At 41.6% G+C, this 26,293-nt stretch overlaps 1 protein-coding gene across 2 annotated transcripts; it reads right to left on the bottom strand.

The window, feature by feature from the left end:
• AMD1 (adenosylmethionine decarboxylase 1) lies at positions 1–25,748 on the bottom strand. Of its 2 annotated transcripts, XM_019499902.2 has the most exons (10): positions 25,287–25,376; positions 18,340–18,476; positions 10,325–10,411; positions 7,224–7,350; positions 6,589–6,691; positions 4,602–4,644; positions 4,351–4,495; positions 3,214–3,306; positions 2,970–3,125; positions 1–2,303 (listed from the first exon to the last, which is right to left on the bottom strand). In XM_019499902.2, exons 4-10 carry the CDS (start codon positions 7,338–7,340, stop codon positions 2,163–2,165), a joined length of 798 nt encoding a protein of 265 aa, XP_019355447.1. In that variant the 5' UTR covers positions 7,341–7,350; positions 10,325–10,411; positions 18,340–18,476; positions 25,287–25,376; the 3' UTR covers positions 1–2,162. The 2 variants fall into 2 exon arrangements, with proteins under 2 accessions (XP_019355447.1, XP_006261674.1); XM_006261612.4 differs by lacking the exon at positions 18,340–18,476 and having other exon boundaries at positions 25,287–25,748.
• Positions 25,749–26,293: the final 545 nt, after the last annotated feature.

The following is a 26,293-nucleotide window of genomic DNA, read 5'->3' as shown; positions in this document are numbered from 1 at the left end:
TTGTATCATCACTAGAAACAATTTATTAAGCAAACTTTTATTGAAGCATTAAGTTGTGGTACAGATATTTTTAAATGATAAAAGCCTAACACCACAGAGAGAGAAATTATAACACCTTGCTTTCCCCTCTCCTGATCACCCTATATAGTTCAATAAATTCATTCAAACAGCTTTAATTTTTTTCTAGCCAAGGCTTTGTTTTTAGAAAATGTGTGTATTTTTTCCAACTTCTCAGAAAAATGGGATTTTCTGTTTACTTGCATTCTAGGACCTCAAGCCAACAAATTGTCAAGATCAGTTGGGACACTGTTCAACAAGAAACACTGAAAAAAATTGGTCCTCAGTAAGGCACCAGCAATCATTAGGTGCCATTTACAGTATAACTGATAGTATTGGTAGAGATCTTTAAATCACCAATATGCTTAAAATATAAAATCAAAACTGTGTTCCAACCACCTGATTTCCCACCAAGTGGATTTTAGTATAGAAACACTAAAGAAAAAAAAAAAAGGGAGAAAGTGCTTCATTTTTAAATACAGAAGGAACAAAATAAACCCCACCATTGCATCAATCCAGAGTCAAAACAATATTTCAAGGACAGAGGAAAGTGTCAAATTTGTAGTCGACTTGCTAGTCTTGCAGCTGCAAAAATCCCACAGTATCTGCAAACACAGCTGCAAATTTGCCAACTGTTTAAAGCCTACATTTTAGTCAATACCCATTAAGTGACTTCTAGAATTATTTATATTCTATGAATAGCATTCTACCTCACTGTCTGTGCAGGTGTCCCAGACAGCTCTTGTTCTATGCAGTAATTTACTTAATGCCCTCAAGTCATAGTAAAAGAAATCACCTCATTAATTAGGAGGAACAGATGAAGTCACAACACCATCAATACAGCATAAGTCACATGCACAACAATGTTACAGGACTTTCAGTCACGAGAGGCATTGATTTTGCTTGGAACAAAGTGAAGGGACATTTGGACCAGTTTAGAAGCATTCTTTACAGTTAGAAATGGCAATTAATATAGTAATTATTAATAAATCCAAACTGAGCAACATACCCAGCCTGGTAAATTTCACTATCTTTTTGCTAGGTTCTACCTATGGGTAGATTTAACAGCATCAGCTTCTTAGGAAGTCACTCTTAAAGATGGCTTAAAATTGACAATTACAGAAGTGAAAATAAGCAATGAATCATGACTGAACTAGTACTTTGTACAAAACTGTTACAACTCTACCAAAGCACCTGTATTCTAACTCTGACCTCTTTGGGAGTATAGGTTGCCATATGTAGAAGTGTGGTGGTTTGGAAACATGGAGAAGTGTCAACTTTGGCATAAAAAAAAAAAAATTGGACAAAGGAGGTTGTCAATTCATGACCTGAATTTAATGTCAACTCAGGTTTCTAGAAATGAACAGCTAGTTCATTAATCCAGTGTTGCTATATATTGTCCGTTAGTCATTCTGAACAAAATCCCATGAGTTTGAGGACTAAAAGTATAAGCAATTTTATGCCTCAAAAGAAAATCCACCACCACCTGTAGTACTCTGTGTTCTGTCTTTCTTAACTGTATCAGGTGAAGGAACTTTGCTTCAAACACTGAAGTGTGAACTAGAAGTCAGCTCCATTAGAGAGCATACTGGTTAAAAAATAAATAAATAATAAAAAAAATAAAAATCAAGAAGCGTGGCCTAGAAACTGGTATTAGAGCACAGATGAAGAGTACCTGGTGGCAAATTAACAAAGAACTGTCCCACTGAGTAGGCTGAGGCCAAAGTCTAATGAGGACGAAAGCCTTGTCTGTGGGGAATTTTTGGTGATACCTGGAGGAAAACTGTATTGCGCATAATCCTATTTGAATCATTTTTCCAAGTGTTGTAATGTCTCATATAGTAAGATTTCTCTACATGCACTTCAATTTCACAGCAAGAGTGGCATAGAATACCTAAACACAGAAGAGAGCATTCATGCAAGTTATCTAATTTCTTGATATAATAATGCATACAATTCAAAATGATTATACTATGATTACATCTAGGGCTTTCCGCAACTACAAGATGGTGGGAATGGAAAGCATGGCCCCCTGAATCATTATCTAGAAAGCAGCCACCACCTTCTATACGGGATCTCTTTTTGCGTTTTTTCTTCATTCTTAATCAGCTATGCTGTTGCTGCCGATTTTTGGCAAAACTTGTAAAAACAAAATTATAATCACTGAACTGAGCAATCTGGCGGTCAAGAATTTTAAACCCGTCAATCTTCTGGGCAGAAGACGACACAGTACGACATTTAGAGCTCTAGAAAAAAAAACAAACAAACAGAAAAATTGTTAAGATTCTTTCCCCTTTACAAGGGGAAGCAAAAGCTAGCTCCTGATGTGTAGTTTTTGATAAGTTCTTGAGATGTGTCTATAAAAACCAAGTGCCTGGTTCTGTGCTGTAAGATTCAAATTTTGTCTAGACATGAACATGATTTAATTCCTCTGCAGATTTTTTTTTTTTTTAATTTATAATGCTTCTACAGCAGATAAAAATCAGATAACTAGTATAGCTGCTGAGTATAGATGCACTGCTGTTATGGCCAGGTGTTCCACAAGTGTCTGTTTGGGCATTTATGGTGCCCATTTTAGAAGGTGACAAGAAAATATTAAGGCTCGAGTATCTGTCCCTTCAGAATTTTCTGAAAAAGCTGGAGCCCATGCCCTGTTCTCTGATGCTCGGGCTTACTAAGCTTTAAGTTTAGTACTTGTCAAGCTTGTATGCCAAATACTGTGAATATTTCTTCAAATTTGCTTTAGCAAAGTTCATATTTCATTAATTTGAAAAAACGAGAAAACATTGCACAAGTGCAAAAACAACTTCAAAGCAATGACACTTACTCAACTTCTGCACCTTAAGTTCCCTTATTTTGTGTGTTCTTGTTCCTGGGAGGGGGAAAGAGAGGGACACAAAAAATACTTGTACCTGATTAACAAAGAGGGTGGTCACAAATTTCCCCGGCTTGAATACATCCACAACTTTTCTAATTAGATCATCATAGGATGTCTGACTTATGTTGGTTTCGAAACTAACGTAAGAAAACTCTGGTTCTGGAGTGATGTGAATAGTCCAATAAGTTCCCTGGAAAATAGTTTAATTGCAATTGGTTACTATACATTTATTTCAAATTCAAAACAGTCAACAAGTGAAAGCAAAAAGTAATGCTTACATCTGATTTCATCCCATTCATTGAATACCCACAAGGATTGAACATTGTAGCATCAATGACAGAACCTGGTATCAGGTCACGAATTCCACTCATCTGAAGAGAGAGAGATTTGTTACAATCACTTACTTAAGCTCCTGAAATTCTAGTCTAGCTCCAAAAGAAAGCTTGGTTTCCTAAATTAGTGCCAAAAAGGTATTTGCAGAATTCTTCCTTACACAGATAACAAATCAAGTATGCTATAGTACAGGACTTGTATGCAGCCCAACCCATACCTAAACAAACTGTCTAACACACCAAGCCAGTTAGTCTAGCCACTTTTCCTAAAGCCATTAAATCATCTTCACATTAATGCTAGGGACAAATAAAAATTGTGAGCACCAGTTGAGTAAGTTTAAAATCTAAGGGATGCAATTACTTTCATCTATGGCTGGGGCAGAGGAAAATAGTTTCAGTTGAACTAGTACCTGAAAACAAGAACTAATAGGCTACATTTTAGACTCTGAACATTTTTCCATTTGTGCTCTATGAACAGGGCTGCTACATCATGTCCCTAGCTTCCCAAGACAAAGCCTGCACCAGTCATATGCTTAAAATGAATTATAGTAAATTAGAATAGATGTTAGAAAGGAGGGGGGGGGGAGGGAAGAGGGGGAAATGCATCAAAACAGATTACATCAAGTCAACCTCTTCCTGGAGCTACTATTTTTTGGAAGAGTATTACGGGCAAGTTTATGCCCAAATGTTATTGTTAAGATTGGAGAACTTCCTCCCCACCCACACACTAATTTCCTTTTAAACGACTCCATAGTGTTAAGGGAGATGGTTTAAAATTTGGATTTTGATTGCCTGCCACAAAAAAGCTGATTTTTGTTTCTCCCTTTTGAAAACAAAGTGCTAGAAGTTGCTCCCTCCGGAAGCTTTAATACTATAACTAGATCACCGCAGGAGATTCTATACATACAGGGTGTTCTCCCCTGCAAAAAAGGAGCTTCGTCATCTCCAAAGTAAACCCATTTTGGCTCAGAAGAAGCCCTTGCAAACTATTCAGACAATTTTACATCTTGTGGTATAAGAAAAGTGAAACTACAGATCCCCAGCTTCCTCTCGTATCAAATTTAAAATTCTAAGCAGACATACACGAGTGACATCATTTGCAGTAACACCATCTTTCATGTAGAACTGGTCCATAACTACTGGATCAAGCTCACTCATCAGAATTTCCAGTGTCTGATCTGGCTGATTGATTACCCGATTCTCTGGGAAGTCCAGAGTGTACAAGTACCTGTTTAAAAAAAGACAAATCGCATTCCTGTAATATGTACTAGCAGCACCTTTTCAAATTGAACTTTCTTTCACAAAGATAGATCTCAAAGTCATAAAACACCTACCAGCAATCAGAATTCATACGCCCCATGCAATAAGCTGCTCCATCTATTTGGGGACAGAAAAGTCACCAGTTAATGCAACCCAGTGGATCCCTTTCTAGGCAAGGTGACTAAACTGTGTTCTTAACAAGGTAAATGTAGCAATAGTCATACATGACTCACTAACTGGTCTGTTCTCTACTTGTTAGGTACTGTCCTTACCTCTTCTTCAAGCTTAGAGATGTTCAAAAGCCTGGCTTTACAGAGCTGTTGTTGCTTTTGCATTGAGACTGCTATACTTCTCACTCATATTAGAGACGTAATCCTTATACTGATAAGGGTAATGGAAGTTAGGGTTGTGACCCATTAGAATATTTATAGCTGTCAGTCACTTGAGCATGATAAAAGACTCCAATAGCAATGGCTCATTTAAAGAGGCCTACCAGGGACCCTGGCTGAGTGTGCATCTGGTTAATATGGGTAAAATGTGATTTTTCTGCCATATTAGGTTTCCATCTAATTGGAAACATCAAGTTAGTTTCAAAATACCTTGAATTTTAGATTATATTTTTTATTTTTATACCTTGAATTATAACGATGATGGCGCAAGGCTTCAAAACAAAGGGCAGGCACAACTCCATGCCACCAACCCCGTTGCTGCCAGGAGGCAGGGGGCCCTTCCCATGGTAGCATGGGCTTGCAGCAGCAGCACTGAACTTCCTTTCCCAGCCCTGTCGCTTTGGGTCCTGCCCACTAGGCTGCAGAGGCCCCAGGAGGGTGGGGAGCCCAAGCCTGCACCCAGCCAAATCTGGGAGGGCACTTGCCCCTCCCCCCCAGAAGTGTGCTGCATACCACTCCCCCCCTGGGTCCTACAGCCATGTATTCCAGCCCCAGGCCCCCCAAGCATCATCTGGGCAGCTCCCCCCTCCCCCTGACTTACCTGCGGGAGCTGCTCTCCAGGCTGCCATGAGCATTTGTATATGCACATTGTGTCCCCTGCCTGACCACCCTCCTCCCGCTTCATCACGCCCTTGCAGGCTGAAACTGTCAGCCTACTAGGGAAAAAAACAAAACACAAAAAAAACAACAAACCCAAAACCAACTGTTTGTCAGACTTTTCTCTTTTAAAGAAATCCGGGTTTTACCACATTTTCCCATTCCGCACAGAAAACCCAAATTCCTGCTAATGATAGTATTCTACTATAAATTTCTGAAATCTATAGCCCAAGTTTCTGAACATGACCTGGATTCTCATGTCTAGGAAAGAATGCTGTTGGTTCTACTTTCCAGACAAGTTCTGAAATTTCACCTTAAAACAAAATATTCCAGGTTTCTAATTTTCTCATTTGATCTGCAGGAGCTTGCCAGTGATCATATGAAAAAGGAGGGGAGGCCTCAAATTTCAGATCCCAAGCAGATTTGTCAAGCTAGCAGTTATCAACAGGCCTCTTCTAACTAAGTACATTTAATGCTAAGTTCCCCTACATAGCAAAAGACCCAAGAACCACCAGGTTTAGTCTCTTCAGAGGACTGTTCTCCTTGAAACTATTAGAGGGAAATGTTACTGTGACCATGAAAGTACTATAGTGAACTTCCCTGCTAGATATCAAGTGGTCAGATGTATAAAACAGACTCCACCTTTTAAAATATTCTAGTTTTAGTTTAAAGGAACTTCTTGACTTTCTCTTTTTTTAAAAGGGGCTTCTTAGCCAGCAATAAGTATGACAAAGTTTCAGTCCCGAAAATAAATCCTATTAGGAATTTTATTTTGCAACATGTAACCTCTCCCACATGGACACACTGGTCAAGCAGTTAGAAGGAACAGTCTTTAGTAGAGGTAGTTGATGTTGGATGAGCCTGCACTGGCTGCAAAATCCTGCAGTGCAGTTCTCAACAGCTCTTGCAGCAATTTAGCACGTAGGGTACCATGACTGCCACACATTAGCATCATGTTATTAAGGACAAACACTAGACATTAATTCTATGTGAAAAGAAAATGACAATTACTCACTTGGGAAAATTTCATTAAGGAACTCTACTTCTTCCTGGAAATTCCTATGTGGGTACTCCTGGTGGGAAGGCTTCATAAAATTCTTACGTGAATAAAAGAAGCTCTGAAAAAATAAAAAGGCAAAAAAGCAAAACAAAAAAAAAAAATGTAAAGACATACAGCATATTGTATTATTAGGTATCCTAGATATAGGTTCAAGTTTAAACTTGCATATGGCTCTCCGCTCACCCTTATTAAGGGAATCAAAAAAAAAAAGTAACAGTTTTCTAAGTCTTGTATATCCAGGCTGAAGTGAATATTCACACATTAGTACCTTAGTATCTTATCCATCTAGGACTTGTACACTGCAACCCATCACTCACTGACAGCTTTACAGCAACTAGTACTTATTCCCTATCCACACTGAGCAAATCTTGGTTTCAAAACAGACATGCATTAGTTGAAAGAAAAGACTGACTTGATAACATTTAAAAAAAGTAGAAAGCTATATCTATAAAATGCAAGTGCTTGTAGGATATGAGCTTGGAAAAAAAAGAGATTTGTTATAGAAGAGGAGTTGCATTAAATAAACTATAGAAGAATGCATGCTAAATGGGAGTTTAAGGATTTATGGTAGTATATTTTTCACATCTTACCTGAATGGAGTCAAACCCACTGTGCTTTCTGGCAAGCTCCAAAAGGGGAACCAGTGCTTGCAGTAAGAGGGTGGTACCACATGTCTTCAAAATGAAACGTCTCTTGGAGACAAACATGCTACTCTCACTGACAGGGGGAAACAAAGTTAGATTTAAAAAGTTTAATTCACTGTGCAACCTAGAGACACTTATCACATTAACACAGTGTATTTCCTACGTATGAAAAAAGCAAGCAGAGACAAATTATGAGCCATTGCTAGACAGCAACTCAGAGCCAACGGTATTAAGACTAACCAATAGAGATACTAATATTTGTAAATTTTAGTAGTATGCCTTGTGCCAAACAGACTTCACCCAAGACTTTCAAATTTTCAGGTGTCCAACTAAACATTCTGCATCATCCCTACCTTTATTTTCAGATGATGGATACTTAATGCTATGAGCATATGTGACCTTAAACAGATTACTTCAAGGTGTCAGATAAGGCAAAGTCACCTTTGAAAAAAATCTACACTTCAGATTTCAATAATGCACCACAGATAACTAGGCAAGAACCTTTAGTCCAGCATGAGATTAGTTCTAAACTGAAGAATTATTATACCCTTTCCTGAATAAAGCAGCAGCTGAACAAGCTTAGGCCTAACATTTACTGCCCTCACAGAGATGGACTTCAAACGAATGAAACAGACAAACATTCACATACAAGTCAGCATGAGCAGCTCTATGAAGACAGAGCTTTTTTTATTTAACATAAAAAAATTCTGATTAGTAAATACCGTCTATAGAAAGCTTAAGCCTAGCATTCTTCCAAGATGGATATTTACTGGTAAAAATCAGAGACTAAACTGAATAATCTGATGTGATGCACATTTTCACAGCATTGTTTCAGATTAGATTAGTTGGACCACTGTATCCAATATATAAAGTGACTAAACAAAACACTAAGGCATCTTCTTTCCTCAGATCTTCACTATGGTAACAAATTAAAAATCACTTTTAAAGATAGCAAGGCAAGCAGCACAAACTTCTCTTCCTATTAGGAAAGCATGAGGTACAGGGCAGGGAAAGCATTTTGGCAGGTAAACCCCTCCTTGAAAACACCCTTCCTTGCCTAGTCTGCTTCTTTCTACTCCCTGCCTTGTTTACTGCATGCTATACACAGACCACCTGAACCATGTGTGGACTGCCTGCTGCAGGTTGGCCACAGTCAAGCTACGACATCACTTTGGTTATCAAAACACCTTTCCTAAAATGAGATTTAGATCAGTGAACTTTATAAAACAACAGGAAGTGAAGATATGAAGTCTGCTGGAAAACAAATCATACTTTTTTTTAATGAAAAAAAAATGAACTGAAGATAGTTGTATATAGAATAGGTATGTCTGTAAAGAATCTGGGCATTATACAGCCACACACAGAAAAGAAAAGACACTATATATAAGATACACTGTATACTACTACTCAAATCCTGACCCAAATTTTTAGTTGCAGATTCATATATGTTGATCCTTGTGTGCTATAGAGAAAACTGGGCATAGGTCTCATTACTTCTATTTCATGGTCCCTTAACTCTACAGCAAGTTTAAGGGGCCTTTGTATAAATATGAGTGTAGGTCCCATAAACAATAGCGTAACTAGGGGTGAGCAAGAAGGGCACCTGCCCCAGGTGCCATGTTAGGAAGGGCACCAAAGTTTCCCCTACCACTGCAGAGTCTTAATTTTGTCAGTTTGTCCATGCCAGGAACCCTTAAAAAGTTCCTAGTTACTGCTGCTTTAAGAGCAACAACAGGGGCAGGCCAATTATGTGGAGCAGCAACAGCTCAGCTAGGATTGTTTAGGAATTCCCAGTATGGGTAAGGCTGCTGTTCCCCCCACACACTCCAACAGGGTTGTCCCTGGGCATTAACTCTGCTTATGCCACTGTCTATAACAGGGGTTCCCAAACTTTTTATGCCACAGGCCAGAAGTGGCCACCATACTGCAGGCAGGCAGCCAACCCCCCCTTTTTTTTTTTTTAAATATACTTAGTATAAAAAAGGGTTGTCTGCCAGACCATTATACTGTGGACACTTCCAGACTTCCAATCCGGCAACCTACCCTCTTGTGGACTGGCAGCCAACCCTCTGCAGCCCAGTACCAGACTGTGGCCTGGGGGTTGGGAACCCCTGGTCTACAAGTTTCTCAGCTGGGCAGGAGGAGGGAAAGGGAGAGGGGAAAGGACTAAAATATAAATAAAGTTAAGGCCAGGAAAGAGCAACCCTGCACAGAATATGGTTTAAAAAGTTGAAAGGTACAATTGTATAAGTTAGTCATGATTTGCAGACTGATGATTTGCAGCTGATTTGTAATAAATGATGCAATTAAGTCTGTGGAGAGGTTGGAGGTTTCCCCAGTGCAACTTATTTGCCAGTCTCCTACCCCAAGCTTCTTTTGCCTTAATCTTGGAAGCAGAGAAAAAACAACAACTGGTATATTTTCTTGGTGTAAGCTGGCCAAGATCTCCAACTGTGCTACATGGACCAGAAGGAAGAATCCCTAAATTGTCAGAAAAGCTGTGGAGTCTTATAAAGTGTCCTCACAGTTTAATAGTTCTGTTTACATTTTAAAATGGTTAAGCCAGATTTGTACCATTCCACATAGACACAAGCTTTGAAATTTAAAAAATTAGCCATTCTTCTTGCAATTGCTATTCTGAAATGCATCTTGCTATTGAACATAGTCCAAGTACATTTTTCCATAAGCTCTTAATTTGGGACTCCTACTGATCTACTAGATCAGTAGATAGGATGGAAACAAGAGATTTCACAGACATTAGGGCTGGAAGGGACCTCATGAGATCATCTGGTCCAGCCCCTGCCAAAGATGGAGATGGGCATTAAGCTAGTTCTTTAATCCTTTGAGATGCTGAAAAACAAGTAACAGTACAATTATTGAAAAATGCAAACAAAGTCGGATTGATTTGGATTTATCCGTCATTAACAGATCCTGCAAGATGCAGAGTCATCCAGTAAAATTGGAAAGAAACCAGAACTTCCTTAAAAGAGATATCATTAGGTATGCTTCTGGAAAAAACAAAGCATCTCCTGTAAATACAAGCTTACCTGAGTACATAAGCTTCCTGCTTGTCAGTTTTTGTCACACTTATGATCAAACAATGCACATTCTCCAAAAGTTTGTCCCACTCAAACCTGCAAAAGAAAAAAAGTCAGTAAGTTAAATACACAATATTGAGAGGATGTTTTGCCAAAGACTTTTTCATTCCATATATTAAGGTAGAAGGATGCCATGTGAAATAAAACACTAAATATTTAGAGTGGCAAAGCCAAAATAAGTCTCACAACCAGAATTTTAAACTATATTGTTAAATAATGGTTTCCTGCCCAGCTCAGATTAGCAGAACTGGTTTTACATAGCTGTTTATACCTTTTTCAAGTTGCCCTGAGCTTAACCAAATTTTTTTTTAAACTTATAGCCAACTATTCCCTTTTTCAGGCAATGCATGTTTCCACACTGATTAACTTAACTCCATAAGACCAAGTTGAGACTTTTTCCACGAACCAATTTATTCTGTATTTACATTTTAATAATACTTGCAGATGAAGAATGCAAAGTATCAATTTAATTGAACATGGTAAGACAGTACTAATCCTTTCAGTCAACTGCACTGAGAGACAGGAATATGAACAAGTTAGCTCTTTCTTTGGCATTTGGGCCCCCCCAAACACCCATATTTGTTATATATCATCACAAAACCAAATGAGCAAGTCAGCAACTAGTTGGTAAAGCCTGGCTCATATTCTGCAGATAGTAAAATCTGAATTCAAGCCACTAGACATTTTAGTTACAGTGCACCTAAGCCACTATTCTCCATATAAGTTGCAAAATCATGGGTTATTAATAAACATGGTCTTGAATAGAAATCACCTGCATTATGTGGTTAAATAAAGTAGCCTTGTGACTTTGGGCATAACTGTTGATTTCTGTCCTGTTATAAAATGGGAATACTCCCTCCCTCATCTGTCTTGACAGGTATTTTGGAGCATCCTAGACTATTTCTAGACAGTGTTAAGCAGAGACCAGAGCTCCATTACATTAACAGAAATAAACATCTAATTCCACTGATGAGTCACAAGTGGAATAGCAGGGAGTCATAAGCTGTCATTTTACACGCCAGTGTGGTGGGATATTACCCACTTAATACAAGAAATAATTTGCTTTTGTAAGCTAAAACAGATTTTTCCTTTAGCTTATCACAGTATATATAGAGTTTGAGATTTGTCTTGTGCCACTTCAAGCAGCAGCTTTTTGACAGACAGTAACTGAACTGCTTTATCTACCTTCAAGGTTAAACAATGTGTTGTCCTAGTAGTATTATAAATGCTACCCCTTAAATCACCAAAGTTCAACTATTTAGATAGCTAGTCCCAACCAAACAAGCAGGAGTGGACAAAATTTGTCAAGACCAAAAATATCTAAGGCACAGCATGTCTGACAAATATTCTGGAGAATAGGGAGTATTTTCACATGTTCTCAGAAGACTGGTACAACCCTCCTTGTCTGTGTCAAGAGTGTGATTGATTACAGCCTCTCAAAACGTCTCCTAAATTCATTTAGTGCAACTGTCAAATGTTTTCAGATCACTTAAGTTGCACTTTTTGCATTTATTGTACATTCCATAACAAGTTGCAGTAGATAAACTATGCATTTTTAATATATGAACATATTCAGAAGTGCCCCCTGCCCCAATCTTGCACTACTGCAGTCAATAAAGCTAATTTCTTAAGGAATGACAGATAGGTAAGCCACAAACTAGTTACTTTAAAATTAAGCCTAATACTAGAAGAATTTTTAAAGTAACCCATACTACAGTTGATTATTTATTAGTGATCATAAAATGAGCCACAAAAGAAGCCAAACTGTGCCAGAAGGGTAGATATTATCTGACATAAAATTAAGTTTTTGCTCCTCAGCTGGATACATTTAAAAAGTCAGTAACAGTCCCTTCCACTATGAGAAGGTTAGCTGCACTTGTTCCTCTTCTAACTGCATCACCTCAGGGTCAGGCATTTGCCTTTACCCACTCCAGAACAAAATTCTGTAGTTCTCCCACTCAAAGTAGGGCATCACATTGGAAAAACCCAAGAGTTTTATATACATCTAAACTTTCCATCTCCTACTGCTGGAGTGACAGATTTCTGTAGGCACTTGGTAGGATGTCTGAATCTTCAGGTTTTCAAGACTTCTTCGTTTCTTTCTCCATGAAACAGTCCTTTCAAGCCTACTAAGCTAGTCTCCATGGGGTACAGAACTTTCTGCCCTGGAATACCTTCACACCGTCCTACTTTTCAACCCCTTATTAGACAAGACCAGTATATTCATACAGTAATCAACCAGGTCAACATACAGTATTTGTAAGTCAGCAATTTCAAGTCCATGCATATTAGGACTATAAAGTTATTTAAAGATTTGATCAAGATTAAAAAGTTAAATCACAATGAATCCCAATTTTAATCACACAGCTAAACTCAAAATTATGTGGGTACTTTGTATGGTTGGGGGGTGGGAGTGCGTAGGGTTTGGAGCCTAGGGAGGGGGTGTCCCTGCTTACCCTGGCGGGATGCGGGGAACTATGGCTTGGGAGTGAGGGGCAGTGGTAAGGCACAGGCATATCACTGCGACCCCCACATCATATTAGCCTCCCCCTGCCACAGATGTTCTCTTTTGAAGCAGGAAATATGTTAACCCTACAGGGATGCAATCCTGTGGCATGCAGAGCAGCACCCAGCAGGTAAGTCTGTAGAGAGGGAAGGGGCTGGGGAGAGGAGGGAGAAAAAAAATTGAGGCCCCCCCCCCAGAAAGGGAGTGGGGTAGGGCAAATGGAGCCCCAGGGCCAGGGCAAATCATGGGATGGAGCTGCAGGAGGCTCATCCAGAGGTGTTGAGCGGTGCAGCTCCCTGCTGCTGTGCACACCCCTGGGGAAGGCATATGTGGGCTGCCGCTCTGCTGCCTTTGTCCTGAGGAGCTGCAAGCTGGCTGCACCGCACATCCTCTGTTTGCCTGTGTATTTTTCCAATTCTTTAGGCTCATGTTTTGTCTTATAAATTTTTAATTTAGGTTATTTGAATTTTTAGTTTAATGAATATAGAATACAGGCATTGTACAGAGCAGGGAGTGAATGTAGTCCCCATCTTAATACTAGGATACAAATCAAAATGCTCGTTTTTTAAATCACAGTGATTGGCAGCTCTATGACAGCACTGGAAACTAAAGCTTCTAGACGCTGGGATAATGGTTCTCAACTTTAGTTTTATGAGACTTTGAGTGCCACTGTGCAATTACAACCAGCATGGGTGTTACCACCAACCAGGTGAAACTGTCCCAGGCCACTTCTGCAGAGCCAGATCATAAAGCAGCTGCAGAGGAGGAGAAAGTGTTCCTTTTGTTCAAATTATGTTTATTTGACAAGCCTAATGTAGGCAGGAGTACTCTCTTGCTGCAGCACTTCCCAATCTAGCCCCGCTCCACCCAACTCCTCTTTGGAGGGGTGCTTTTAGTTAAAAAAGGTGGAAAACCACTAGAACAAGACAAAAGTTTCCCTAGTGCAAAGCCATAGACAGCTGTTACATTTGCAGCAAACACACCAAGGGGAAATAGGTACACAGATCCTGTAGTGCTACAAGTGTTCCTGGATGAAGCAAACTTCTGTCATGGTAGGTTTTGTAGCACCACGTGTAACGCCACTGCACCAGCATATCAGCCCCCTCAGCATCCAGCACTGCTCTATCACACCCCCAGCCCCTCCAAAGAGGAAAGGAGAAGAAAGTAAGAGGGTGGGTATTCAGAATACAACTCCAGGAAAGTACAATATCTGTCCATCCCTCCAGAGACTAGGTTTTAATCCACTTTCAGCCCTATCCACAAAGCTGTAGCCCAGACAACAGGGGTGGGAGTAAATATAGTCCCCATCTCAAAGCCCCAGGCCTGAGCCAACTCTTAGCTGCTCACTTGTGGCCCCATCACAACTGGGCTGTAACTGGAAGTCAACATAAGACCCAAGCTGTGAACGAGCCTGAGACTGAGCATCTAAGTAAGCCTGAATATTACAGCATATTCTTTCACAGAAAAAGAAAACGCGTGAGCGCATTTTCAAAACAAAAACACAGAAAAACAGACTATTATAAAACGGTCCAACTTTGATGGCCTTAAAAAAAAAAAGTTAGCTTGGGTAAAAACTATGAATAAGCATTAGCTATTCCCCCCCCCCCCCCCCAACTACTGGCGATTACTTGGTTTTTGATCCAAGTTCAATGCACTGCATTATATTTTATGCAATTTTCTTAATGTGCAAGTAAAGACAATAGAGTTTAAAGGTTAAAAACCAAGATTCATGAGGAGAAAACCTGCCATCCAATCCAGACAAGGGAGGGGAGCATAGAACCATTCACTCTCACGAGAAGGGGCATGTTTCACTGGGAGAAATTCAATGAATACTTGTACATGGCCTTAAAGTAAGAAGAAGGATTGCATTATAAAACAAGTCTGACAGCACAAAGGTTATGAGCATACATGAAGGGAAACAGAATTATCAGCAAAAATCTAGGAGGAAAGTCACTAATGTTGAATTTGATTTCAGTACAATTTATTTAACCAATCTGCAGCTCAAAAACGAAAGCAGTGTCAAAGTTTATATATAGTCAACTAGAAATAAAATATTTGATGTTTTGTAAAATGTGGATTATGGGGTACACTGAAGGGAATGAAAATGCAAGAGCAAGTGAACTGCAATCTGGTGAATTGAAGTGTTTATTCATTTTGCCAATTAAAGAATGATTTGCCTTGACACCTGAGTGGGATGTTAATAGGCAAGTTTGATTAATTATTTTTCTACTAATCTAATGACTAGTGATCAGTGCCTACATTGAGATAAATGGTTTCTGCTGATGTTCTACACACATTATTTACTGGTTGGCCAAGTGAAGCAGTAGTATACTGCTGCCAATTTGGGAGACAGAATGAGGGGCAGAGAAGTCAGAATGGAGTGGAAGCCAGTAAAGGCCTGATTTCCACTATTCATTTAGCACAGAGATAATGCAGTAGCCTTTGGTGGAAAGTGATGCTGAAACCTAAGGCACCCCACAGGCTTGATTCTGAAGGAAGACAGCATTGCTTCTCAGCATGGCCAGAAGCAAAGAGAAGGGGGTGCTGACCAGTGTCCTGGCTCTACTCATGTGTAATTTGCCTCAAACTGAGGAATTAATAGGACAAGAACTGTGTTGCACTTTTTCTAAAGCACCTAGAAAAAAAAATGGAATTCTAGTCTCTGCCTAGGTATTTACAAATAACTTATCCGTGCTGCTAACACTCTAAAATGCCAGTCTGCCGTACCTTCTATTTTATTACTTGCAACTGATTTTTAACTACTGCTGAATAGCAGGCCAATAATGGATGCAAGGAAAGAAAAGCACACATTCTGGATATGGACAGGTGTTTATCTGCAGCAGGACAAGTGTGACAAGGGAAGCATACAACCATTGTAGCCCCAAGGAAGGAAAACTACAAAGCCACAAAGGAGAGCTCTCTCTAGCCATGGGCGATAGCAGCCTGTTTCTGGGCTCAGCCTGTCTTCTCCCCTGCTGGGAGCAGGGAACATGCCATCAACAGCAGCTGAAAAGGCACCAACCACCAAGGACAGCCCTCCATTCATAGTGGTAGCAGGCTTGAGAACTGCTTTCCTCACACCTGACAGTTCCAGTAGTCACTGCCAGAGCCCCTGCAGTTTCGGTAAGTTCCCCAACCCCAGAGGACTAGGGCGAGGGAATGGCTCCCTGACAACCTGCCATAAGGCAGGCAAGCGAGCAAGAAAAAGAAGACTATGGGATATTTGGACAGGGGAGGGAGAAAGGAGGAGTCTTCGGGACTCTCTCATTTTGGTACATAAGAACTGAACAGGGATTACACATGGTGCTAGAAAAACAACAAAACCGATGTTTAAAACCAGTTTGTAGCAGAATTGCTAGTTACCCTCCTCAAAAAGAGCCCCACAACACTGCTTGAATACCTGCACATCCACATTTTGTGCTAGGGAAAACAGGAGTTCAATACGTAGTGATGACAAAGGTGGTAAAAAAAACCCCCAAAAACCTTAATCTTCATTTATTTCTAGCCTCTAGGTTGTTCAGATATTTATTCAAGAACATATTGCTGCATAGTGCTACAGCTCTGATAAGTGTGATCTTTCCTCATTTGTCCCAGTCAATACAGTTCTGTAGTGGGTGGTTTACTGTCTAAAGCAATATTATAACTGCAACTAATTAAGAAAATCCTCAACTGAGAGACAGTGACTGCATTTTTCACGTGTTAAGATTAATGACATCTGCTACTGACAGCCAAGTCATTTTATTTCTCCAAGAATGCAGCAAGTTCCTGAATACATGCCAGAAAGATGTTTGGGAAATGCTGTATAGAAAGCTAAAAAGGTAGGCACTACTAAAATACGCTATGATCCTCTACTTTACTATCTAACTTTAGCATTTGTCAAGCATGAACTGGAAGATTCCACTATGTAAAGGCTTTCTGTTTTATAGTCACTAACAGTGAATGTCAAATGAAGGGGAAGAAGGATTTTTTTTTAACAACCAACTCATGTATGTCAGTGCATGATAGTCTGGCATTTGCAATGAGTGCCTAACACAGTAGCCTTGAAACTTGAATTGTCTGATGCTGAGCCTTTTGGGTTCATTCAATTCATTATAAAGCTTCAGCAGCAAAGTCCAGGGAATTGAAAAAGGTAAAGTTTACAAGTTTTACAGTTTTATTAAAAAGGTGAGTGTCTCTATTATTCGATAAGAATTAGTTCATCAACAGTGGCAATCCACCCTACCTCCAGCCAAGCATTCAATTTTGTGTTTGAGCTAAGTAGGTGAGGATTTTCCTTGCCAAATGGAGCTATGCCCTTGAAAATCACGATCAGCAAAATCTTGATTTGTTCTACATTTGCCCGCAGTACAGGATACTGCTTAATGTATAAACAAGGTTTCACATAGTTGCAATCCACTCTTTTCTATATCAGTAGTGGGAAGGGCTCCCAACTACAGGGGAAAAAAAAAACAAAAAAAAAAAAAACAAAAACACAAAAAACACTTAGAACTATTAAACTGAGGACTTTTCTGCACAAAAGATCATGCTGTACAACAATAAAAATTTGCATTAATACAGCTTACTCAAGTTTAAGATAAGTTGTACTGGTATAGGTCATTTTACACTGCTGCAAAAGTTTCTAGTGTGGGGAAAAAATAAATCTATAAAATCTTTTCAAAAGGCAACAAACTCTTTATGTGGCTCCATGTTCAGTACAATTTGACTATCAGATCAAGCAATATTTTTTTACTGATCCAAGGCAGTGGAGTAAAATCTATTTCAATCTATTTCATCGAATACCAGAAGATTTTCATACAAGTATGGAACTACTTCTTACCACGTGGTCTTTGGAGGAAAAAGTTTCCCTTATCTCTTCAAAATAGTCTTATCTCCAGAACCACATTGTTACAGGCTAATCTATTTCAACTTCTTCAATAGTTGTTTATGCATGGCTCAAGGAATTAATTCATATAGCTATAACAGTAGTTGACCAATATGTAGTCCTTGTTATTTCCTTGCCTATCAGCTAATTATGCTCAATTATAAAATTAAGAAACAAGATGAACTACTATTCATTTCAAAAGCTGTGAAGTGTTAAGTTAAACACCAACTGCTTAATAGATACAAAAATATTTTTGTAACTAAAGACCATTCACTGGCTTTGAGGGGGATATTTAAAACACTTTCATAAACAAACAAACAAACAAACAAACAAACACTAACTCACCATCAGCTTGAAACTACTACTTCCGTACAAATCTTTTCCTACTGTAGTTAGGAGTAATGCATAAAGAAAAATTCTATTTTACTTTCAGCTGGCTCTTCAATTTGTGAAAGTATTTTACACAGAAACAGGAAAGAGAGGCTAAATTTAAAGAAGTTGACTGGAGGCTTAAAAGCTATAGCATGAGAATCCACTCAATTATTTTAACCTAACTAGATTGAGTTGCATGCCTTTGTATAAAATTGTATACTTTACCCAATGTTTGAAATTCAACTTGTAAGTATGTTCTTCTGAAGACCAAGTCTTCTGGTTTGATACACCATCACAGTAGTGTGAAGTTGAAACCGAATTTCCAATTCCCTTTGGTATTCAGACATTTGTTTGACTAACTTCTGAAAACAGAATGATTTTATAGTAAGAATCCAGATATTATTCAGACTGAGTTTTTAAACTAGATCAGTTCTTAAAGAACCGATTTCAAAGAAACGAGGCATTTTGCTTTAAAGCACAATCTGAATAAGTGCCATTTCAAAACCACGCTGTGTTCACAGTTACTTGTACAGTAAATATTACAGACCAATCTTTCAATCAACTACAAAAGCATTATCTGAACTGTACTTAATAGATTCTGCCTGTTGACATGAGCAAAAATTCTTACCAAATAAAACCTAAGTGATAGCTTTTAAAATACAAGCCATTTATCCTGAAGGTAACAAACTTCTGATGGACCCTGTGGTTGTCCCATTGACCTGTGTTATTAAAACATTTAAGATCTTAACTGTTTTACATACTAATTTATCACTTGAGCATCTCATTACTGAAGTAATTTAAAGTTGCTATCAGTCATTTGCTTGACATTTCAATGGAAACTTATTCTTTATCACAATTTAAAATATAAAGAGCTCAAATTTAGTCCAATCTGCAGTGTTCAAGAGTATTCTATATAGCCAAAAATCCAGAGATTCCATTTCTGAAACGGAAGTCCACCCAAAAAACAGAATGTTAAATAGTCAGATTAAGAGATTTATAATCAACGTGCAATGCAGCAAAGTACAAATGATATTTTAAAGTAGCATAAAAACTGTCAACGCTAAAACTACATAATTTATTTCCTCTACTTGGTTTTTACATAGGATAAAGGAATTACTCCAAGTCACTGTCACTAGTTGCACAGTACTAGATTTCATGTACTGAATTGCTCTCAAACACTAGAAAGCATACCTACATAAGCAGGTATCGCAATAGCCACAGGGATGTAATATTGGTTTTGACAGGAGAAAAGTCAGTCCATAAATCACTAAGGATGGTCCTCAATGACACTTCCATTGAGACAGAATGCCAACAGTATAAGTAACGAGAAAAGCCAGAATGAGCTTCCTAAGCCTTCCCCCATGATAAATTTCAAAATCTTTACAAAGTAGTGCTTAAATGCCTGTGCTTAATACAGATTTGCTTGGAAAATGCTAATTACCCTAATGAACAGGCAAAAGTTTTGCATCTTTGATCTTCACACACTTGAATTTCCTAAAACTCTCCCCACTGGTGTTCCCATTTCTTAGGATGATCTTAAGACAACTATGCTGAAGGTCCTTGGTTTTACTTCTACCTATTGCTGTTTTTCAGTAAAGATATGAGCAATTTGATTGGTTTTGCATTTAGTGTCCATCATACCACAAATGGGCTAGTTACTGGTTGTTTCATTTAAGCATATTATGAGGAACATTTTTACTTGTTTGCTTTCAGTTAGAAACTAGAATCTGATTCCAATTGTATATGGCTAAATTTAGCCCATTAAGCGGCATTTTGGGCCACTCATAAAGCTTCAATATTTTACTAACTTGGATCTCAAGCGTATTTTAACAAACATCACAGCAGGAGGACACAATAGGTGTCCTCATCCTACTGCTTTACTTGTGGCAGGTTACGGCAATGGTTTTCAACTTGTGGTCTGTAGACCTCTGGGGGTCCCCAGATTATTTCTTAGTCTGCAAAAAATTATTATAAAAAAGTCAAAAGTGTGTGAATATCCACACTTACAATTCAAAGGGATCTGCATCTCAATTCATTTTCTTTTTAGGGGTCCACAAGTGAAACAAGGTTGAAAACTACAGTGTTAAGACACCAAAAGTGCTTTAAAGCAGGACTGTCCAGCTTATAGGGCTGAGGGCCAAATAGCATGTAGACACCCCCACTGCATTGTGTGCCCTCATAGTCTGGACCTCACCCTGAGCTCCCCACCAGCCCTGCTTTCCTACGATTCTATATCCCCCCACCATGTAAGCCCCCAAAATATTAGCTGCAAATATGTAACTTCCTACCATTTCATGCCTTTTAGCCCAAGAGATTACCAATTAGGGCTGCTTGTCCAGGGAGTAGGAGACTCAGGGAACAGTCTTCCTTCTTTATCAAGAGATGGTTTGGACCTACATCTTCCACTTGGCCAAGGATCCTAACCAGCAAGCCAGAGGCTTGCAGTTTAAGAGCACCGCCCCCCATCCCTTCTGTTGAAGCCTGCCCACTGAGCAGCCATGTGGAGCCAGAGGACATCAACAAGAGGAAGTATAGTTCAACAAGATGGGCATGGCCAAGTAGGGAGAAGGCTCTGAGGTTTGAACCCCTGCTAAGAAGATAGAGGTCATTTTACTGTTTTGAGAGGCTATACGTTCCATGGCAAGCTGCATTTGAGTTCAGCAGCCAGGTCCTAGATGGCACTGCACTCTTGTAATGGCAGCTTCATGCAAAGCTGGCATTAAAACATAGGTCTAGGGATCTATATCATTGTATCTGAACCAATGCATACAAAGGCCCTTCACCTTTCCATCCTTCACGTGGATGTGTGCGCCACCCTCCAACCCTGTTTTACTTAAAAGAAATTCATGCAACTCTACTTACAGCAGGGTCTCTGTGTCCTCACAGCCCTATGCCATCTATTGACTACAGTAAAACATGCACTGCAGCAGAAAAGTTGCCCGAAACTAAGTAACTTTAAAAATATTTCAGAATCAGTGCATGAAATCAAAGCGGAGGAGCTGTCTTCCCAGCCTTACCCATGCTCAAAGCTGGGTAAGCTGCTATTACTGGGAAGCTACTCCTGGGCTAGGGTGAACACATTCACTGTGAGGAATGGTGCGAATATGAAGTACGGTCAGCACTCTTGAGCTCCAATATCCTACAGCACAATCAGCCAGGATCGACTCTCCAGATATTTTAGCTGTTACACTATAGCAAATTTATGAGCATGTTAGGGGTACACCGATAAGGATTTTTTGGGTCAATAACAATGGTGGATTACTGACCAGCCATGTCAGCCAATACCGACTAGATTGCTGATACACAGCCCAGCAACTTGGGAGAGCAGCATCAGGTTAGTAAGTCTGTTGGGGGGGGGGGGGGTGGAAGCAGATTGAGGGTTCCCACAGTGAGGGAGTGTGGCTGGCCACAGGCTGCCCAGCTAGGGCAGGACAGGGCACAGGACAGAGCCTGGGTGGTTCATCAGGGGTGGGGATGAGACAGGGAAAGCAGGGGTTAAAGGACAGCTCCTGCCACTGCATGCACCCTGGGGAGAAACATGTGCCCCCTAAATCTGTGCATGGGGTGAGGGAGAGCTGCCCACTCCGGGCCAGGGGCTGCAATGGATTCTTCCCAGTAGGGCCGGGCCAGGGCTGTATTTGGGGCAGGCAGGGGTCTATGGGTTGGGCTATAGCCACCCCAAAATTCACTGCAGGCCCTCATAGCTCCCCCTGCCAACAGTGCTGCCACACCCCCACCCACCGAGTGCAGCCCCAGCACTGAGCATGCAGCCCACCCTTGCCCCACACAGATTCTGGGGCACACAGGGGATATGCCCCCGAGTGGGCAGTACCTGCCCCAGCCCCACTCCCTCCCTCACCATGGGGACCTCAATCTGTGCCCCTATGCCCCTTTCCACCCCCTCCTCCATAGACTTAACAGCCAGTTACTGCTCTCCAAGCTGCTGGGCTGTGTGCATGCTGCAGTTGCACACGTCCAGGTGGAATTTATCAGTGACGTTATCGGCCACATCAGCCAAAAAAAGGCCGATTGCCAATAATGTCTATTTTCCTTTTACCAGTGCCAATATGACATGGACAGACATATCAGTAAACCTTATTGTACAGGTATGAAGCAGCCTTTCTTGCCTTTTTTTCCTTTTTTTTTTTTTTTTAAGATAGCAAATGGCAAACCTGTAACCCAGAAGTCCCCATTACACACCACAGGGGCAGGAGAGCTTTGGAAAGAAAAGATCACTTTTCAAAATATATTCTGCTTAGTCTTAGCCATGGAATCACTTCAGTTAATGACATTCCAAAATGAATTGTGCTGACAAAGACATAGAAATTTCAGTTTAAATGGATTAAGACTAAAGATTATGGTTTCAGCTGCTTATAATGTAAGAGATCAGGTAGCTACAGAAGGTAGGGGCTTGCAGCAGCATTTATTACCTACACCAGGAAGTATTTGGATGAGAAATGAAGACTTAATTTGGGAACTATTCTTTGTGAGGTCTGGGATCCATGAACATTTGATGAAGTGATCTGCAGTAGTTAAATGTTCATGATATAGCATGTCTTTATATTTGGAGTTAAAACAAAACTGATATAGAATTCGTTATTTCGCAACTCAAGTTAAAGCTATATCTGTAGCCTTAGGAAGGAAATACTACCTCAGTTAATGTTTCACAATAATGTGGCACATCAACTTAAACCCAAAAACTTAAAGCTTAGATTTTAGAACAGTTATGCACTCATGGATCTACCACACAGTATCAAAATATACATGGCCTAAACGAGTGGGACCTCTGATGCTATTTAAACAAAGCCAGTATCTATCTATACATGCACTGTTGTGATGCTTCATATGTCAGCAATTCTTAGTTCATGTAAGGAAGTTTAGATTGCTTTAGTTTAATATCCAAGTTGTTCTTTCAATATAAAAAACACTTTTAATTACCTCAAATTGTATTTTTACAGTACTTTAGTCTGACTCCAAAATCAAGAGGCTAAAGTAAAAGTAAAGAAAATCTGGTGCCAAGCTATCCCTCAGAGAAATTGTCAACATCCAAACCAAAGACTGACTTCATTTAGATCTGGAAACAAGCTTGTGCACATGTAGTACCTAGAAGTATTTCTAGGATATAGTGAAAGTTATTTTCCAGTACTAGTTATGAAGAGAAAAAAAATATGTACAAGACAATTTAACTGCAATATAAACCTTTATTGTTACATGTGCACTTGGTCCCGTGAAAGTTATTTAAAAGCTACTTCAATTATCATTGAGATTTTATTTAACAGGTATTTAGAAACTGAACTTCTACAGAGTACATGTCATAGGAATTTTCATCTGTGCATGTTAGCTTGGTCTACTAGTATTGATCAGGAAGACCCAGTATATCTCAGTACAAAGCAAGAGGAACTTCAGTTTCCAGCTACCCCCTACTAAGTTTTAGTAGCAAAGTTTAGTTTGAATTTTAAAATCCTGCACAGAATTAAATTATGTACTCCAATTGCATGTACACACACACTAAAAATAAACTACTTGAAACTTGATTTATTAAATGAAGAAAGTTTCAGAATCTACTTTTAAACATTCACTGTGACTTCACTAGCAAACAGGTTCAGCTTTCAGAAATGCTAAATTACCTACAACCGAGAGTCCATGAGTCATTAGGCACATCTGAAAACTGTACATAGTTCCAAGTCACTAAAAGAGAATGGTGTATGGACTTTTCCACGATACAGAAGGCAAAGAACTACCTTGAAAGACTGTTGCTCACTTGATGCATTTGTCACACCACATAGGATGTCTACCAAGTCTGAAAGATGTCACTCAAATACACCATGAAGGTTAAGAGAAAGACTGCAAAATCCTACTAGTAATTCAGACAGCCTTTAGCAGCTTAGTTTCCTCGCTCCGTATTTTTTTGGGAAGACTTCAAAGCCAGTGAACTAAGGACCTCTAAGTGGTTAGTTTTCCAGATCAGAAGCTCCCACCACCACTCCTGAGCCAGCCAGCATTAATTCGATTCTCCTGGGGACCATCTGCACTCTTCCCCACCATGCCACACTGAACATAGCTTTTTCCTGAGCTGATACAAGTCAAGTTCTGCTAGCCCTGCTGCTAGTCAAGTTCTTTAAGACCCCCCCCCCCCCCCAATCACTTGGGACACAAAAATATTTGCAAAAAAAGCAATGAACTTAAACTGAAAGGAAACAGGATAGCAGAAGTAACATGCACCTCCCCTCCCCGACCACCCTAACTTCCAACTCTTTGTAGCATTTACCACCTAAAAAGGAAAGAGACAAGGCTTCTTCACAGCACTGAGGATACTCTGCACTGCTACAGACATTTACAGCATTTGTCTATTCAGAGATGATCAAACAGCATCTCCTCCTCCAAGTCCCTACTTGTCTGCCTTTCAAGGTAAAGCAGTAACCAGAACGGGGCAAGCTTTCTTCCATGTTACTCCACAAAATCCCCAGCGACCTGCAGTTTCCCACACCCTCCCAGCTTCCCCTCAGCTCCATGAAGCCTGGGGCAAGGCACAGGCACGAGGCTTTGGGCAGAGGCTCCCCTCTCACAAGACGCTGCCGCCCTATGACAAGCTCGAGGGAAACCAGCAGCAGCCTCCCCCCCCCCCCACGCGGCTGGAGGAGGGCGAGCGGTGCCCCAGCAGGTCGCTGCTCACACTGCACCGAGGGAGGGAGTAGCCGCCCCCTAGCTAAGCTCTCAGGCCGGAGCACGTGTGCTCGGGAGGCTCCGTGGGCCCTGCACCACCCCCCCCCCCGGACCTGGGCGGTGCGGGAGCGGCGCTAGCGCATTCCTGAAATACCCTTTTGGTGACAGCCCCGAGGCTGCCCCTCCCCCCCCAGCGGCCTCCACTCCTCCCCGGGGAGCGGCGGGGCCGGGCAAGCCGCACGTGACAGTCCCCGCGCCGCCCGCCATGTGCGACACCCGCCCTCAGCAGCCACCACCGCCCGGCGCAGCCGAGCCAGCCCCGCAGCGCCTCACCGCCCCGGCGCGGCCACATGTTGCCGGCAGAGACGGGCTGTGGCGCTGTCCGCGGGGCCCTGGAGGGCGGCGGAAGGTCGCGGCCTCCCCCAAGCTCGGGGCAGGATGAGAGGAGGCCGGTCACGCCCCGCCTCCCCCCCCCCATTACCCCCTGGCCCCGCGCGGTGCGGCCGGACCTGGGGATGGTGCGGAGGTCGCCGGAGCCCTTGCCCTGGTGCGGCTCCTGCCGCGCGAACCAGACCTCCAGCAGCTTCTCGGTGCCCTCGAAGAAGTGTGCGCCGCTCTCCTTCATGGTGCGACAAGGCGGCAACCGACAGCGGCAGAAAGGAACCGCCGCAACCGCCCGCCCCGCGCGGGCCCGGCCGCCGCGGCTCCTCGGCGCTGTGGGGAGATGGGTCGAGGAGGCGGCGGGGGAAGAAGGGGATTCGCACCGGGAGCCGGCCCGGGCCGGCGCCTCCTCCTCCTCCTCCGTGCGGCGGCGGCGCGGGACGCGGGGCGCGGGCCGTGGGGTTACAGTCCGGGCGGGGGTGCGGTGCGGTGCGGGTCCTTGTAGTCCGTGTGTTTCCCCCGTTACAGAGAAGAGTATTGAGCGAGCGCTAGCTAATATCGCCGGCCATACTGTGAGCGACCAGAATTAGCCACGCAGCTTCCATTTATATCGCCGAGGAGTCCCGCCCCTCCCCGCGCTGCCATTGGGCGCACGCAGCCGCCCCGGGCCCCCTTCCAGCTCCCTCGCCGCCCATTGGCCGCTGAAGCTGTCTGTCAGCTCGCGCCAGCGAGCTCCTGCCTGCCCGCCAGCCAGCCAGCTACCGCGCCAACCGGGGCCTGGGACGTGGGGCGCGCGCGCGGGCGGGGCGCGGGCGGGGCGGGCGCGCCTAAGCGTGTGTGTGGGTAAAAGCCTGCGTGCATGTGCATGCGCATGCCTATGTGTGCCTCTGAGCATGTGTGAAAGCGTGTGCCTGTGAGCATGTATGAGCGTGAGCATGTGCCTGTGTAAAATCATGTGCCTGTGAACGTGTTTGTGTGTGTCTCAGTGTGTATGTGTGTGTGAGCATGAGCATGTGTATCTGTGTGAAAGTGTGTCTGTGGGCATGTGTGTTTGTGAGTGTGTGTCTGAGTGTGTACGTGTGCCTGTGAGCATCTGTGAGTGTGCCTGTGAACATGAACATTTGGTCTGTGTGTC

The sequence above is a fragment of the Alligator mississippiensis genome, chromosome 1 (assembly GCF_030867095.1).
Source record: "Alligator mississippiensis isolate rAllMis1 chromosome 1, rAllMis1, whole genome shotgun sequence".
Lineage (NCBI taxonomy): Eukaryota > Metazoa > Chordata > Crocodylia > Alligatoridae > Alligator > Alligator mississippiensis.
This window is presented reverse-complemented; position numbering and strand designations above follow the sequence as displayed.